Source organism: Podarcis erhardii (assembly GCF_964252035.2).
Source record: "Podarcis erhardii genome assembly, chromosome: 9".
NCBI lineage: Eukaryota > Metazoa > Chordata > Lepidosauria > Squamata > Lacertidae > Podarcis > Podarcis erhardii.
The window spans coordinates 80059417-80077359 of NC_138512.1; the positions used below are offsets into that span (position 1 = coordinate 80059417).

Below are 17943 nucleotides of genomic sequence, written 5' to 3' on the forward strand. Positions count from 1 at the left end.
GAAAACATTTGCACAAACATTTGCTCTCCTCCGGAGCGCGCACAGAATGGCACTGTCTGGACGCCAAGGTAATCTGAGCTCCCTCAAGAACCAGCTCCTGCCTTCCGTTTAGTCATTGTCTGCAGACCTCCAGTCGCTCGGCAGCCTGGGCAGGGCTTGTGTGTCACAGGCCTCCTATTCCTCAAGCAAAGCCTGATGTGCTGCTAGAGGATTCACCCTTCCCACACCAAGTGAGTCACCGCAAGGGAGACTATGGGCTCTTCTGATGTCATCCTCCCGTCGCTTGCATTTCCCAACACGGCCCATTTTCTGCAGCTTCAGCTCCAAGTCTCTCAAAAGCACCGCCATTGGCCACAGCAAGAAAAAAGCACACCCAGAACTCTGGCCAATATAGTAAGTTTCTAAAGTGGGAGTGGTCCCTCCTCGCAAATCAGTAGTCAATTGTAACAAAAACTAATCCGTTCAAAAGCATGTATTCTGACAAGGATTATAAACTCAAACAGAGATTACAAACTCAAACTCATAAAGATATGTATAACACAATAATTTGTTACGGTATTAAAGATAAGAGTTTACGAGTAGAGATAAATTCATGAGTCCATAGTAAGATTTGATTTGACGTGAAGATCTTAGTTTCATAGATGCGGAAATTGCAATATCTGTAAATATGCACTTCAAGTAAAGGAACTCGTGAATGAACAGACTGGTTTCAAGTTCTGGATTGAACACTATAATCTCTATTTGAGTTTGTAATCCTTGTCAGAATACATAATTTTGAATGGAACAGTTTTTGTTACAATTGACTATTGATTTGCGAATAGGGACCACTCCCACTACTGAAACTTATATTGGCCAGAGTTCTTGATGTGCTTTTTTTCTTGGTATATTTATTAACAAGATTGGCCACAGCAAGCCACAGTTTTTGGTATCCCTGCTGCACACTTCTTCCGCACAAAACAACATCCACACACAGTGTCTTTGGGGTATTAAGCCTTCCGTCTTTGGGGCTTCCAGTACTGCTCCCTGTGCCAAACAGACTAGTTTAGGAGGCTTCAGAAATGACTTATTTACCCGTATTTTTCGCTCTATAACACGCACCCGACCATAACACGCACGTAGTTTTTAGAGGAGGAAAATCCGTAGGCATGCCACCCGTAGGCATTCCCTCCATAACACGCACAGACATTTTCCCTTACTTTTTAGGAGGAAAAAAGTGAGTGTTATGGTGCAAAAAATACGGTAACTTATGAAAGATCTGCTTCATCAGTTTGCTCGATAGGTAGTTCAATGTCTCAACTTGATTCCTCATTGACACCACCTCCTGAAAGCTTAATCGCTGCCTTTCATCTGCAAAGAGTACATCTGAAAGCTTTCAACAAAATGTCAAGCAGCTGTGTTGCTGCCACCCACTATGGCACCTAAACGCAGGTGACAAAGGTTTCCTTTACCCACAAAGTAGTATCTTCTAATAGCACTTGGTGCTTCACAGAGCTTGGCTCATTCATCCTCACAAGAGTTTCCAGTCACTGATATTCCCACTTTACAGATGCAGGCCAAGTAGTGACAGACACACAAGTTTAATAATAATAATAATAATAATAATAAATGTGATTATTTATACCTTGCCCATCTGACTGGGTCTCCCCAGCCACTCTGGGAGGCCTCCTGTACATATAAAAACATAATAAAATGTCAAACATTAAAAACTAGCCAATACGGGGCTGCTTTCAGATGCCTGACAGGAGGGGGTTCTACAGGGAGGGCGCCATCACCAAGAAGGCCCTCCGCCTGGTTCCCTGTAACCTCACTTCTCGCAGTGAGGGAACCACCAGAAGGCCCTCGGAGGCTGAACACATTTAAGGCCATGAACAACTCTTCCCTGTACCCACTCACTCTCAGCCACAGAGCCTGGACAAACATAGTCATTTGCCCTCCTGATAATTTTGGACTACAACTCCCATCAGCCCCAGCCAGCATGGCCAATAGTCAAGGATGATGGGAGTTGTGGTCCAAAATGCATGGAGACCACTCGGATTCAGATGGCTGAACTCACGTTTATAAGACCTGAAGTAATTATTTATAGCTTTTGACAAATACAGAATGATGATTAACTCCATATAGCATAATATGTGAACTATCTGTAGCTTTCCAGCTCATCCTCACAAGTCATTACAACCCTGTATGGTAGACCAATCAGTAACTTCTCCCTGTCTTTCTAAATGCAAAATTAAGACTACTTTTCTCAAAGCCATACAGATAAACAGGAAAATGACACCAAGTGCAAGCCCAGCAGAACCACATACAGTGGTATCTCTGGTTACGAACTTAATTCGTTCCAGAGGTCCCTTCTTAACCTGAAACCGTTCTTAACCTGAGGTACCACTTTAAGCTAATGGGGCCTCCCACTGCCACCGCCGCGCAATTTCTGTTCTTATCCAGGGGCCAAGTTCTTAACCCGAGGTACTACTTCCGGGCTAGCGGAGTCTGTAAGCTGAAGTGTTTATAACCCGAAGTGTTTGTAACCCGAGGTACCACTGTACAACTGTAACTGAAATCCCATCTATGCTGACCCAGAGGTGAGAGCCACTTTGCTTAAAAGTGGCACAGGATTTCCATCTTCATTCATAATAAGTCTGCAATTTACTCTTGAAGGGAACAGGCAGGTGTGAAATCCAAGAGGGCAAGATTTGATAAAGTCCTTCTGATTTTTCGAAGAGCCCAGCCGAAATAGGAGGCCTTCCCTCCTATCCCACCAATGAGGTAAACAGTCACAATCCAGAATCAAACCGCCCCTACAGCCGTGAGGCTTGAATTGTAGTCGCCAAAGAAGAAGCCACGTCTGAAGACAGGCCTCCTACCAAGTCGGACCCATCTAGCAGGGGCAGCTGTTCTCGCCAGGCCTATGCCACTCCTTTCCCTGGATGCCAGCATCATCTCAGCCGTCGAGCGGAGGGCCCTTCCCAAACGCACTTGCAAAGGTGAGAAAACCTTTTTCGCAGATTTCCACCCTTGGGACACCCAGGCAGGTTCCATTGTGATAATCTGAGAAGCCCCAAGGGAACACCCTGAAAAAGGACCGTCTCCCCCACCCCACCCCCTGGAAGAAGCTGAGAGCAGCTGGTGAGCCCGCCGTCTGCTAGAGCCACCCTGCCCAAACCCGTCTGCAGGGAGATCCCCCCTAGGGAAGAGCCAGGTGGTGGGGCATCTGACCTCCTGGTCTCCTCCACTACCCTACAATTCTCCAGTTCCATTCAGAAAGGGAAGGGGGAGCCCCGGCATTGTCTCTCAGGAGCAGTGCTTTGAGAGCAGGAGGAGGCAAGCGGGAGACTATTATTATTATTATTATTATTATTATTATTATTATTATTATTTATACCCTGCCCTCCCCAGCCAAGGCCGGGCTCAGAGTGGCTAACAAGCAATAATAAAAACAAGTTGAATGATTACAACTTAAAAACAAAATTAAAATACAACATTAAAACATTAAAATATTAAAATGTAGCCTCATCGCAGGAGGAGAAGGAAAAGAAAAAAGAAAGAGAGGGAGGGAATCAAATTGGCTCCAAGCCAAAGGCCAGGCGGAACAACTCTGTCTTACAGGCCCTGCGGAAAGAAATCAGATCCTGCAGGGCCCTGGTCTCATGAGACAGAGCGTTCCACCAGGCCGGGGCCAGTGTTGAAAAGGCCCTGCCTCTGGTTGAGGCTAATCTGACTTCCTTAGGGCCCAGGACCACTAGGGTGTTGCTATTTGTGGACCTTGAGGCTCTCCATGGGGCATACCGGGAGAGGCGGTCCCGTAGGTACGAGGGTCCTAGGCCGTGAAGGGCTTTATAGGTCAAAAGCAGCACCTTAAATCTGACCCTGTACTCAACCGGGAGCCAGTGCAGTTTGAAAAGCACTGGTTGAATATGCTCCCATGGCAGAGACCCCGTGAGGCCAGTGAACAACCTCCATGGTGTTTTTGCTCCACGCCGTGGCTCGGTGGGGCCCAGTTTGAGTTATGTAAAGGGATCCCTGACCATTAGGTCCAGTCGTGGCCGATTCTGGGGTTGCGGCGCTCATCTCGCTTTATTGGCCAAGGGTGCCGGCGTACAGCTTCCGGGTCATGTGGCCAGCATGACTAAGCCTCTTCTGGCGAACCAGAGCAGCACACGGAAATGCCATTTACCTTCCCGCCAGAGCAGTACCTATTTATCTACTTGCACTTTGATGTGCTTTTGAACTGCTAGGTTGGCAGGAGCAGGGACCGAGCAACGGGAGCTCACCCCGTCGCGGGGATTCGAACCACTGACCTTCTGATCAGCAAGTCCTAGGCTCTGTGGTTTAGACCACAGCGCCACCCACATCCCTTGAGTTATATAGAGGATGTGAATACAGGAACAATCATGCAAAAAATATATGGTACAGGCAAAAAGTTTCAAATGCCCAAGCTTTAAGTGAGCAGGTGAGTCAATTTTGTCCCAGCCCTACTGAATTCCCACCCACCCATAATAACTGGCAGAGACGGGTCTGCCAGCAGAGACGGGAATCCAGAAAGCTCCCCAAATCAGGTCATCCTCCTTGGGCACGACTGAAGGTCCCAAGCAGTGCAGCAGAAGCAATAGCATCGGCTGCCCCCCAGCTGTGGTTTTGTTTGCATCTTGGAAGAGGAGAGAGGAGCTGGCAGCTGCACTCCCTAGGCAGAGAAGGGAAGCATCACAAGAACCACAGGGAAATATCTGAGAGAACAAAGAACAGAAGCATTGACTGATACCACCACACAGCAGCGTAACTGGACCCGTGAACTCTGGCCTCGAAATTAGCTCTGGGGGTGCTTGAAATTCTGCATCACACAAAAAAACCGACTCCAAGAGCAACTTCTAGATTCTAGAATCCACTCTAGAAAGATTTGCAAGGAGTGCCTGGCACCTGATCTCCCAGCGCTGTGTTTGCCCGTTATCAAAGAACAGCAGCACATTATATAAATACTTTGGAAGGAGTTGCAACAAGCAGACTTAAGTAGTGGGCACTTAAAAATAAAACAGTCCGACACAAGATAACGTCTCAAAAATGAGATGGGAATGCGCATGCCAGGGCCTGAAATATGACAGCCAAACTATACTGGTACGAACGCCTCAAGCACATGGGAGGTGGGAGAAAGCAACTGACCCCAGCTCAGTCTTGCAGCGCTCTTGGCAGAACCCTGGGTCACTCCTTGCATCCCCATCAGGCACTAGACAGAGTAGAAGCATTTAAATCTCCCTGTCTATTCCAGCAGCATGTCAATTTTAAAGAAACATTGGTGGGGGCTGCCTGGTGCAAGAGCCGAACAATTTGCTGGCGAGCAGAGTGCTCATCAGGCCCCTGGGCATTCGCTACCTCTGCAGTACACAGATATACACTATGATGTAAAATGTCACTTTCCCATCTGGGAGTCTCACATTGCCTATGCCACTCGAGGGGGGGTGCCCTTTCTGTTTCTTGGGCAAGAGAAACCAGGAAGGAGACATTCTTGTGTGGAAAAAGAGCTCAGGGGCAGAAGAACGACTCGGCTGTACAGAAGCACCTACTGTCATCAGTTAGTGCTCGGTGAGGCATCTTACATAAAGCAGAAAGGCAGCCAAATAGCCAGAAAACAAGAGGTTTAGACAGAAAGGATAATCAAGTTATGATTTCACATTTACACGCTTAAATGAGAATAATAAAATGTTTCACAGTCACTGTCTCAATAACCCTTTAAGGTAGCCAGCAAATTAATGGCTGGACAGAGCTTTGGGGAGGCGACTTACAAATTCAGATTGCGTTCTTCATCATACCATGCCAGCTGCCTGTCACTACACAGAAAAAGACACCATTCCAAATGAAAGGATCATTAAATTAAGAGAAAATTTGGAAACACAACACCAATCAATATACCATTATCAGATGCTATGACCAAGTAAAATGTGAAGTAATTACTTCTGTGACTGAGCATGACGGAAGATTAAAGTGCGGTTCTTGTCCGAGTCTTCCAAGGACAACAGAGATCCCTTGTTCCAGATAAGAGCATCTCCTTGGAACTGATTCACTAGGCAACTAGCAGGGTCCTCAAAGGAACGGAGGCAGCCTGGGACTTGCTCCCGAGTTCATCCACTGCTGTGACTACAGGATTAAGACAACCTCTCCAGGAGTGGGATCCTCTTGACTAAAGTGAGGAAAGCAGCGATGGAGTGACCAGGGAGGACAGAGACTCACACCGGACATCTTCCTTTGGTTGTGGAGCCGCAGAAAGTGAAGGAAGGCAGGTGAAAAAATGAGAGGGCACTGCAAAAGTGAGAGCATTCGGAACACACCCAGATTTTAACACCTGCCTCTTCCATACAGTCATCTCCAGGACTCTGCTGACATTTGAATCTATTGGCATTTACTTCCTCTCATAAATCGAGCCAGCCAGGAACAAAAACGCAGGCAGGCAGGCAGGCAGGCAGGCACGCCCTCCAACACAGCGGAAGGGAAGCCACGGAAAGCCAACTTCAAAGCTAAACCTTTGCTACATGATAAGCTCATACGTGCAGCACAATTTACATACGGGTTTCCGCACTTTTACCTATGCCGAAGGGCCTTTCGGAAGGAAAACAGGACATCTGAGGCAGCCCAAAGACTCTCCGCACAGGTAAGATCCACAGGACAAAGCACCAAGCACAGTGTCCCTCTTCCTGCTAGAGACACACACAATTACACAGAGGGTATTTCAGAGCGAAACCCATCTAAAACATGTCACTGACTAAGTCCAACCGTCTGAAGTTTTCTTTAAAAACACAGGCGCTTGAAAAGTTTTGAAAAATTAACACGCAGCACATGGGCTCTCAAAACCCTCAGCAAGCAACAAAAAGCACAAACGGATACCATTTTAGAGCCTTAAGAAGAGTGCGACTGGACCAGACAAAAGACCAACAACCTGTTAGGCCACAGTGGCCGGCCAAGCAGACGTCTTTGGGAAGTCCACCAGTTAAGACACAAATGACACTCCTGGTGTCCTGGAGGCAGAAGGTGACCATCCTGACCAGCAGCCACTGACAGCCTTATCCTCCTCTATGAATTTCTCTAGACCCTTTTCAGAACCATCACTGCCTCCTGTGGGAGCAAATTCCAGTTTTAAAATTCTCCCCACTCCAGAGGTTGCTGCAAGCAAAGGCGCAAGCGCAATGGCAGGGGGAAAGAAGCAGGTGCACAGCTCTTTTGCCCCATAGCTATGGGGTAAAAGGGAATGGCAGTGTCTAGATATCCCATCTCAGATCATCAGCCCCAGGGTATGGGATGGAGCTAAGCAGATCCTGCTCCGATCAGGGCCTGGATGGAAAACTGCCTAGGAGCCCCACGTAAGCATTAGAACTGGGGTATAAACGGAATAAACTCTGCAATGTGGGAAAGGAAGGTTAATGTGGAGAAGTCAGGAACAGCCCATCATGGTCAGAGGGCAAAGTGGCACCTCCTTCCACTGGCCCTGAAACAGATTGCAGGATTCCCTGGTTAGGGTCTTGGCTACTCCGCGGGGGCCAACCCGTGGGGGCCCTGTGGATGCTGATGGGCTCCAACTCCCATTATCCCTGACAACAAGCCGTGCAGACTGGGGCTGAAGGCGGTTGGAGTCCAACAACACGCCTGATGAGGAGTGGTTGAAGGAGTTGGGGGTCTTTAGCCTGGGAGTGAAGAGACTGAGCGGTGACACGAGAGGCATCTTCAAGTATCTGCCAGCGATATTTCCATGTGGCTTGCTACAAAGTTACAGATGGGGCACGGAAAGGCAACAGAATGACAGAACCATATGGCTGGAAGGGATCCCAAGGGTCATCTAGCCCAACCCGCTGCCTCCGAAACTTAGTAGCAGGGAACCCCAAAGTGAGGGGGGCTCCCAGCTCCCCCTTGGGTCTTCCTGTCCCGGGCACCCAGGCTGGCACCCGCCGTGAGAAGAGGGTGAGGGCCAAAGGGGGGGGGGGCTTTGGGCCTGATCCATCAGGCAGGTTCTTTTCTGGAGGAGAACTGCCTCTGATGTCAGAGGGGACCCAGGGAGCAGGAAATCCGGGGGGGGGGGGGAGAGAGAGAGAAGCGGGGGGGGGGCTGCACCTACACGGCGACCCCAAAAGAGGGAGACCCCAGAAGCCCCTTCCTCCCCGACCCCTCCTGCTCCAAGCCCCGCCCGGGGGGGGGAGGGGACGGGGTTGACCCTCTGCCCCCCTCGGGAATGATGATGGGGGGCAGGGGGGTCTCGCGGGGGGAGGGGGTCCTGGGGGGGGCGAGGGGGGGAGGGGGCTGGCGAGGTTGCCATGGCGACCGAGCCCCTCCCCCTCGGTGGGGTGGGGGTGGGGGTGGGGTGGGGGGGCGGTCACCTGAGGGTGGGCCCCAGGCAGGCCGTGTCGGTGCTGTCCACCTCGCGCAGGATCCGCTCGTGCTCGGCCGCCGTCTCGGAGCTCTCCGGCTCCGCCATCTCTCCGCCCGCCCAGCCCGGCCGGACACAGGCAGGCAGGCAGCAGGCGGGCCGCCTAGGCCGCGCCCCCTCCCCGCCGTAGCAATGGCAACGGCGCCGCACGGCCGCCCCGCCCCCACGCCGCGCCAGGCCTGCCGGGAAGTGTAGTCCTCAAGCGAGGCGGAGCCGCAGCAGCGACGCGCGGCGCTTCCGCCGGACGTCGCCGGCCGCTCTAGGCCGAGGGGTCTCTCCGGGGCGAAGCCTTAGCGCCGCCTGCCGGCCAGGAGGCGCAGTGCGGACGCCGCCAGGCAAAAGCGGGTTTTGTGGCGGCTGCTCGGGATAGTAATAATAATAATATCAACAACAACAACAACAACAACAACAACAACAACAACAACAACAACAACAACTGCGGGAGACAGTGGAAGACAGGAGTGCCTGGCGTCCTCTGGTCCAGGGGGTCACGAGGGGTCCGACACGACTAAACAACAACAACAACAATTATTATTATTATTATTATTATTATTATTATTATTATTATTATTATTATTATTATTATTTATACCCCGCCCATCTGGCTGGGCTTCCCCAACCACTCTGGGCGGCTTCCAACAAAATATTAAATATAGAGAGGATAGGAGCTGGATGAGAGGCAGGCAGCCCAGGGCAGGAATGCCCTTCATTCATTGATTGTGATTCATGATTTATAAACCACCCTCCACCCAAAGATGATGATGACGATCTGTTTCTATACCCCGCCTTCTTCCCTAACTGGCTCACAATAAAAGCAAGAACCGCCACAAACAGTGGGAAACCCAGAAAAAAACAATAATTAAAATACCATTAAGCATGATAGAATGAAAATGGTGTCCATAAATCTGTTGAAATCCTACGCTGAATAGAAATGTGTAGCTTCAGGTACGTAGCCGTGTTGGTCTGACGCAGTCGAAATAAAAAATAAAAACTGTCCACTAGCACCTTATAGACCAACAAAGTTTGTTCTGGTATAAGCTTTCAGGTATCTGAAGAAGTGTGCATGCACACAAAAGCTTATACCCAGAACAAACTTAGATGGTCCATAATAAGCATTCGCAAACTCAGCCCTCCAGCTGTTTTGGGACTACAATTCCCATCATTCCTGACCACTGGTCCTGCTAACTAGGGATCATGGGAGCTGTAGGCCAAAAACATCTGCAGGGCCGAGTTTGCCTATGCCTGGTCTATAAGGTGCTACTGGACAATTTTTTATTTATTTTTATTTTTTGTTGTTATATAAACCACTGAGCCTCTTGGGCTTGCTGATCAGAAGGTCGGCGGTTTGAATCCCCGCGACGGAGTGAGCTCCCGTTGCTCAGTCCCAGCTCCTGTCAACCTAGCAGTTTGAAAGCACGCCAGTGCAAGTAGATAAATAGATACGGCTGCAGCGGTAAGGTACCGTAAACACTGTTTCCATGCACTGCTCTGGTCACATGACCCAGAAAAACTGTCTGTGGAGCAGACAAACGCCAGCTCCCTAAGCCTGTAAAGAGAGATGAGTGCCGCAACCCCAGAGTCGTCTGTGACTGGACATAACTGTCAGGAGTCCTTTACCTTTACCTTTTAGAAATGTGTAATAAAAGCTGGACATGCACCTGCTTATAGCAGTTGGGATGAACATCAGCGTTTTTTGGGGGGGGGGCTCTTCAGCCCCATAGGAGAGCTGCACCCCAGCAGAGTCTCTGAGCAGGGCGAGATTCCAGGGGTTCCAGGCATTCTCCCAGGGTTCGTGTTCCCTTTGGAAACGAGCCACAGCAGAGGCTGTGGCGTCTTTAGGATATATAGTTTATGTACACATATATCACCAACCTGAGCATAGATCAAACACTGTGCAATGGCATCAGAACAATGTTGGATGGTCCGCAAAAGCCAGATGGATTCCGGAACTATTGGGGCGGGTCAGACAGCTGCCGGTCTTCTTGGCCCCTCTGCTGCTGGCCGAGTTGGAGCTGCAGGTGGGGAGAACGTTGCTGCTGTTGCACCCAGGGCCTGCTTGGGGTCTTCCTTTCGGGGCACCTAGCTGGCCGCTGAGAGAAGACGATGCTGGACTAGACAAGCCATTGGCAAGGTAGGTCTTATGTTCTTATGATCTGAAGTTAGGAATAAGCAAGCTTGCTGACAGTACTAAATTATTGAGGGTCATCAAAACAAAGAGAACGGGAAGAGCTCAAAAAGGACTTCTCTTGGCTGCTGTGGAGGAGATGAGCCCCCTTTGGCCTCATGCAACTGCAGGGCTCTTCTGAAAACAGGGCTTCCCAAACCTGGGTCTCCAGCTGCTTTTGACTACAATTCCCATCATCCCTAGCTAGCAGGGCAGCGGTCAGGGATGATGGGAACTGGATTCCAAAAACAGCTGGAGACCCAAGTTTGGGAAACCCTGACTAAAGTTTTTGCTTTAACATGACAGAGTCGAGAGGCAGGCAATCCATCATAATTCCACACACACCAGTTTGGAGTAAGCTAAGTGATGATTTTATGAAGGAAGATGGGATGAGAAGAGGGAAGGAATGACTGGGTTACATGGCCAGGAAAACAGAAAGACATTTGGAAAATGGAGCCTCTATCTTGACGGCTAGTAGTATCTTGCCAATCAACTGAGCTCAGTATAGTCTCACCCGGGACAATGAACCTGAACGTCCAGCACTGCTCTGGACATGTGGCTTCTGTCCTGACCGCCTCTCTCTGAGGAAAGGGAGGTCCTTTTCAGTTACTCGTGACCACAGGGCAGAGAGAGAAACGCATTTATGACTGCTTATTTCCTTGACATACTGTAATCAACTATATGACTGTGCTTGCTAGTCAAAGAGCTCTTTGACCAGCAAACACAATCAGGCATCCCTCGTAAAGCATTAAACAGCCAATCTGCACGGCTAATGTGGTCAGGCAGAAATGAAACATCTTCCTCTGTTAAAGGCCAAATAAGCATTGCAGATGGCGGAAGCATGCGTGAAATCGGTAGTAACACTGAACCAATGAATGCTGAAAGCAAAACAATGTTGAGTGGGGCCAAACACCATTGTTGCCCATGCCTCACAGGTCGTTCTCTCAATAAGGTGGGCAAGCTGCCTCTGGGATCTACAGGAGTCAATGCTCTTCTCCACATGCGCCCTCCCATCACAGAGAGAGCCAGTGTGGTGTAGTGGTTAAGAGCGGTGGACTCGTAATCTGGGGAACGGGGTTCGCTTCCCCGCTCCTCCGCATGCAGCTGCCGGGTGACCTTGGGCCAGTCACACTTTTCTGAAGTCTCTCAGCCCCACTCATGTCACAGAGTGTTCATTGTGGGGGTGGAAGGGAAAGGAGATTGTGAGCAAGGTGGGCAAGCTGCCTCTGGGAGGATGTCAGTGCTCTTCTATACATGTGCCCTCCCTGTGCAACGCCCTCCCTTCAGATGTCAAGGAAATAAACAACTATCTGACTTCTAGAAGACACCTGAAGGCCGCCCTGTATCGGGAAGATATTACTGTTTGATGTTTCAGTATGTTCTGATATATGCCGTGAGTCACCCAGTGTAGCTGGGGAAACCCAGGCAGATGGGCAGGGCATAAATAATAAAATTAATATGTAAAATGGCCCAGAGAAGCACAAATGCTATGCCAGCTTGGCCTCCCCACTGAGCTGGCCACGCCTTTATCCTTGTAGCTTGGGCTACTGCAATGCGCTCTACGTGGGGCTACCTTTGAAGGTGACTCGGAAACTACAACTAATCCAGAATGCAGCAGCCAGACTGGTGACTGGGAGTGGCTGCTGAGACCATATAACACCGGTCTTGAAAGACCTACATTGGCTCCCAGGACGTTTCCGAGCACAATTCAAAGTGCTGGTGTTGACCTTTAAAGCCCTAAACGGCCTCGGCCCAGTATATCTGAAGGAGCGTCTCCACCTCCATCGTTCTGCCCGGATGCTGAGGTCCAGCGCCGAGGGCCGTCTGGTGGTCCCCTCATTGAGAGAAGCAAAGCTACAGGGAACCAGGCAGAGGGCCTTCTCGGTGGTGGCACCCACCCTGTGGAATGCCCTCCCATCAGATGTCAAAGCGATAAACAACTACCTGACATTCAGAAGACATCTTAAGGCAGCCCTGTTCAGGGAAGTTTTTAATCTGTGATATTTTAGTGTATTTTTGGTTTCTATGGAAGCCGCCCAGAGTGGCTGGGGAGGCCCAGCCAGATGGGCGGGGTACAAATAATAAATTATTATTATTATTATTATTATTATTATTATAGCTGAGACCCCCTTCCTTGTTGGGCCCAGGACAACCACCACTAGGCAGCAGCCATGCTTCCGAGTACTCACTCCTGGGGAGAGGGGTGTTGCACATCTGAGAGAGCAGGGTGGGTCCCCTTTGGCCTCATCCAGCAGGGCTTAGCTTTGTTCATCTCACAACGCTCTCGACCTTCCATCAGAAAGGCCTCAGGAGGACCACAAATGGGCTTCCGCTTCCAAGGAGGAATCCTACACAACCACAGGCTCCTGCTTCTCTGCAAAGGTGGCAGAACCCCAGCAGATGCACTCACTGGGCAGTGGGAAGCTCACGGAATGGCTCAAGCAGACTGACCAGAGACATCCCTAAAGAGCAGGAAATAGAAAGAGCAGCCCTGCACAGAATGAGGGCCTTTCATTGCCACCCTCTGCGCTCCTCCAAGCGGCAGAACCATTTCTCCAGCTAGACTTCCTTTCCTTTCAGATCACACCCTCCCTCTCCTTGTGTGTGGAGCGCAAACTCTTCCCAGCTGTTCCTCCCATCCTCCCCTCTTCCTGAGCTTGGAACCCTCCTCTCCTTCCTGAGAGAAGACTAGACAAGCCATTGGCAAGGCAGGTCTTATGTTCTTATGATCTGAAGTCAGGAATAAGCAAGCTTGCTGATGGTACTAAATTACTGAGGGTCATTACTACTACTACTACTACTAGTAATAATAATAATTTATTAAAACAAAAAGAGAAGGGGAAGAGCTCAAAAAGGACTTTTGTTGGCTGCTGTGGAGGAGATGGGCCCCCTTTGGCCTCATACAACCGCAGGGCTCTTCTGAAGACAGGGCTTCCCAAACTTGGGTCTCCAGCTGATTTGGACTACAATTCCAATCATCCCCAGATAGCAGGGCCAGTGGTCAGGGATGATGGGAACTGTAGTCCAAAAACAGCTGGAGACCCAAGTTTCGGAAACCCTGACTAAAGTTATTGCCTTAAACATGACAGTCGAGAGGTAATTATTATTATTATTATTATTATTATTATTATTATTATTATTATTTTATTTATACCCCACCCTCCCCAGCCAAGACCAGGCTCAGGTAAACAACCCACCACAATTCCACACACACCAGTTTGGAGTAAGCTAAGTGATGATTTTATTAAGGAAGATGGGATGAGAAGAGGGAAGGAATGACTGGGTTACATGGCCAGGAAAACAGAAAGACATTTGGAAAATGGAGCCTCTATCTTGACGGCTAGTTGCCAATCAACTGAGCTCAGTATAGTCTCACCCGGGACAATGAACCTGAACGTCCTGCTCTGGACATGTGGCTTCTGTCCTGACCGCCTCTCTCTGAGGAAAGGGAGGTCCTTTTCAGTTACTCGTGACCACAGGGCAGAGAGAGAAAGGCATTTATGACTGCTTATTTCCTTGACATACTGTAATCAACTATATGACTGTGCTTGCTAGTCAAAGAGCTCTTTGACCAGCAAACACAATCAGGCATCCCTCGTAAAGCATTAAACAGCCAATCTGCACGGCTAATGTGGTCAGGCAGAAATGAAACATCTTCCTCTGTTAAAGGCCAAATAAGCATTGCAGATGGCGGAAGCATGCGTGAAATCGGTAGTAACACTGAACCAATGAATGCTGAAAGCAAAACAATGTTGAGTGGGACCAAACACCATCGTCGCCCATGCCTCACAGGTCGTTCTCTCAGTAAGGTGGGCAAGCTGCCTCTGGGATCTACAGGAGGCAATGCTCTTCTCCACATGCGCCCTCCCATCACAGAGAGAGCCAGTGTGGTGTAGTGGTTAAGCTCATGGAATGGCTCAAGCAGACTGACCAGAGGCATCTCTAAAGAGCAGGAAATAGAAAGAGCAGCCCTGCACAGAATGAGGGCCTTTCATTGCCGCCCTCTGCGCTCCTCCAAGCTGCAGAACCATTTCTCCAGCTAGACTTTCTTTCCTTTCAGATCCCAGCCCAACTGGTCACCTTGTGGAAGGACTATGTTGGGTTCCTTGATGCTTGGGACACCAAGGTTACAGGGAAACCTTCAACATTCCTACCTCCCCTTGTGTGTGAAACACAAACTCTTCCCAGGTGTTCCTCCCATCCTCCCCTCTTCCTGAGCTTGGAACCCTCCTCTCCTTCCCCACAGCCCAGGCTCAGAACTTGGCAGATGCTTCCACAATATGCCAGGCTCTGAGTGGCAGGCCATGGCCGCTGCATCCAGAGAGAAAGCTGGACACAAGTCCCACAGAGGTACAGCACAGAGCAGCAAAAGCCTAGGAGGTGCCAGGAGAAGAAGGAGGCTTGGCGCTTTTTATTCAGATATCGTAGAAGTCCACGTGAGCCCCCGATTCAAAGGTGTTTGCGAGAAGAAGATCCAACAGCTTCTGGGAGGAGATGTCGCAATCCAGCAGTTCCCCGTGTTCCTTCATGTGCAGGAACGTCTTCCGCAGCTCCAGGTTTCCCGATTTGGTGCGAGCCTCTTCCTGCATATCCGTGTCCAGGGGACCTGGAAGAAAAGGCAAGAGGTGATTCCTGCATTGCAGGGCGTTGGCAGAACGGGTTCCTTCCAACTCTTCAGTTCTATGGTTTTATGATTCATGGGGAGGGGAGCGAAGGGCCCATTAGCGGACTGCCAGCGAGAGACGATGGAACGGCTGGTGACACCGGAAGCCAGACCAGCTGACAGACCCCAGACTCACCTGGCGCATAGCTGAGCACCCTGATGTCTGGCTCTTCTGCCGCTAGGACCCGGAACATCATGTCCCGGGCAGCTTTCCCAGTGCAGTAGAGGGCCCAAGTCTGGAAGGGTTTCAGAGCGCAGAGCGAGGAGACATTGACCACAGTTCGGCACAAGCCAGGCTCAGCAGGGAAGGCTTTCAGGAGGGAGGAGGTGAGGCACAGCGCAGAGGTGACGTTGAAGGCCAGGTAGGTGTTGACTTCTCCGGGGCTGGTGAAGTCCAAGAAGGATTTGGAAACATCGCCAAGAGAAGCTAGAAGAGAAAGAAGAACCCTGTTTGTTTATCCATAAGTGCTTCTTCAGACTAGACCAGCAGTTCCCAAAGCGGGGCTTGGGATTCTGTAGGGGGCCACAAGAAGACAAAGTGTGACAGGGTGACAGGAGCATTGGAGGTGTAAATGTATATCAGACTCTGTTGAATTAATTAAACAAAATAGTTTTAAATATGCAATTGTCACTGTTTGAAATTGAGTTATCTGTCCCAGTGGGCCACGCAAAGCGCTATTATGACTGACGCCTTTATAGGATAGGGTAAGGAGGAACTGAGGGTGAGTTTGTGGAATCAGGGGGGCAGTGGCCCAAAAGAGTTTGGAAACCACAGAACTGGAGGGTGGGAAGAGCCTCGCAGGCAGAAGCTCCCCATATCTGGGATAAGCCAAGCAGCTCCAAAGCAAAGCTTTTTAGATCATGCTGTAAGTGAAGAAAAGGCATAAATTGGGGACGAGAACAGAAAGAGAGGGAGGGAGGGAGGGAGAGCACATTAGGGGCACCACCCCAAACAGGATCACACAGAAGCCTCATCCCTTTATACAGTACAGGCTATGAAGCTGGGAGACCTGTGGCTGGGAGATTAGGGTTCTCAAAGGTGAGGTGGGGGCCAACTGCTCAGGCCAAGGCAAGGTCTGAAAGTATTCTGAACATGGAGGAAGACCTGGCTGAGAAGGACTAACCCTTGCAGGAAGGGGGGCACCACCATTAAGAGACAGCGCAAAAGCAGAAGGATGCTTAGCACACACATACAAACACCCTGCTTATAGGTGAAAGAGGAGAAGGGGGTGTGTTTTGGTCTCCAAGGGGGCTTTCCTTGCATGTCGGAGCCTACACAGCCAGGTGTGGTCTCTCCCAGCACAAAGGGGCCGAGATGATCCACGGAAGAGGGCGGAGTCTGACACAAGCAACTAGGTGCCCAACGATCCCCCTGACTTGGAAGTTCCCAAGCGCTACACTTCCTCGTTTTTCTTCCCAGGAGCTGCAAACGGATCCAAATTGGGGGGGCTTGAATCCGCGCGCTTGTCATCTCCGCTACATTCCCACAGCAACAACCCCAAAGTTATGTTTGCTGTGGACCCCAAAACTACAGTGGTACCTCGGGTTACATACGCTTCAAGTTACATACGCTTCAGGTTACAGACTTTGCTAACCCAGAAATATTACCTCGGGTTAAGAACGTTGCTTCAGGATGAGAACAGAAATCGTGCTCTGGCAGCGTGGCGGCAGCAGGAGGCCCCATTAGCTAAAGTGGTGCTTCACCTTAAGAACAGTTTCAGGTTAAGAACGGACCTCCGGAACGAATTAAGTACTTAACCCGAGGAACCACTGTAATCCACAAGGCTCACATATCTCGCTTCAGTAACGGAATATGCGTTCACCGCCTTCTCTTCCGCCCTCGGTGTCCCTCCTGGCGCTTTAGGAAGCAGAAAAGCCCGCTGCCACCAGGAACTTACAATCTCCCTTCCACGCGGAGGAAGAAAAAGAGGGAGGGGATGCAGAAGTAAACGAGGGAGGGGGGAAGCAAGGACACCCGTCTAGTGTGCTTTACGGCAGCGCGCGTGGATTGGGGGTCTTTGCAAAGACGGCCACCGCTTAGCCTTTTCCCCGGGAACTGGCCTTTCTAAGGATGCAGCTGCCTCCGGACCTGGAGGAGGAAGGCACTCTGCACGCGCTCAGGAGCGCCGCCCGCTCACCGGCGTTGTTGACGAGCAGCAGCCGCTCCAGCGGTCCGTCCCCGCGGAGCTCCCGGGCGGCGCGCACCACGCGCTGCAGCCCGTCGTCCGAGGCCAGGTCGGCGGGCAGGCCGCGCACGCGGAGCGCCGGGCAGGCGGCGCGCAGCTCGCCCTCCAGCTGCTCCAGCGCGGCCGCCGAGCGCGCCACCAGCAGCAGCGCCGAGCCGGGCGCCAGGCGCGGGGCCAGCAGGCGCGCCAGGCTCCGGCCGAAGCCCCGCGAGGCGCCCGTCACGATGCCCACGGCGCGGCCCAGACCCGCCGCCCCACCGCCCGCCTCTCCGTCCATGGCCGCTCGGGAAGCCGGGCGCGCCACTCGTGCGCTTTTACGCACGGCGCTGCGAGGCGGGACCGGGCGCTGCAGAGACCCCGCCCGGCGAAAGGAGGAGACGCGCGCCGGGTGCTTTTATGCCCACCGCCGAGAAATGCGAATAATTCAGCTGTGTAGCAAATGCATCAATGCCCCATTGAGCTCTGGCCAGGCCAGAATGTGCTTAATCTCCTTGGCATCCGAAAGTGAAACGAAGGCGGCTGGCGGGCGGCGGGT

At 51.0% G+C, this 17943-nt stretch overlaps 2 protein-coding genes across 2 annotated transcripts in view; both read right to left on the reverse strand.

The window, feature by feature from the left end:
• Nucleotides 1-8476, reverse strand: part of EXOC6B (exocyst complex component 6B) — a 218729-nt gene extending 210253 nt beyond the window's left edge. Inside the window, exon 1 of the mRNA XM_081876792.1 lies at nucleotides 8346-8476. Coding sequence (XP_081732918.1) covers nucleotides 8346-8443 — 98 coding nt within the window. The 5' untranslated portion in view covers nucleotides 8444-8476. The remainder of the gene's footprint in view (nucleotides 1-8345) is intronic.
• Nucleotides 8477-13776: 5300 nt separating this feature from the next.
• On the reverse strand, nucleotides 13777-17700 carry SPR (sepiapterin reductase). The gene is made up of 3 exons (XM_081877490.1): nucleotides 17361-17700; nucleotides 15359-15649; nucleotides 13777-15165 (listed from the first exon to the last, which is right to left on the reverse strand). The coding sequence occupies exons 1-3, from the start codon at nucleotides 17683-17685 to the stop codon at nucleotides 14975-14977; spliced, it is 807 nt and encodes a 268-aa protein (XP_081733616.1). The 5' UTR covers nucleotides 17686-17700; the 3' UTR covers nucleotides 13777-14974.
• Between the last annotated feature and the right edge of the window lie 243 nt (nucleotides 17701-17943).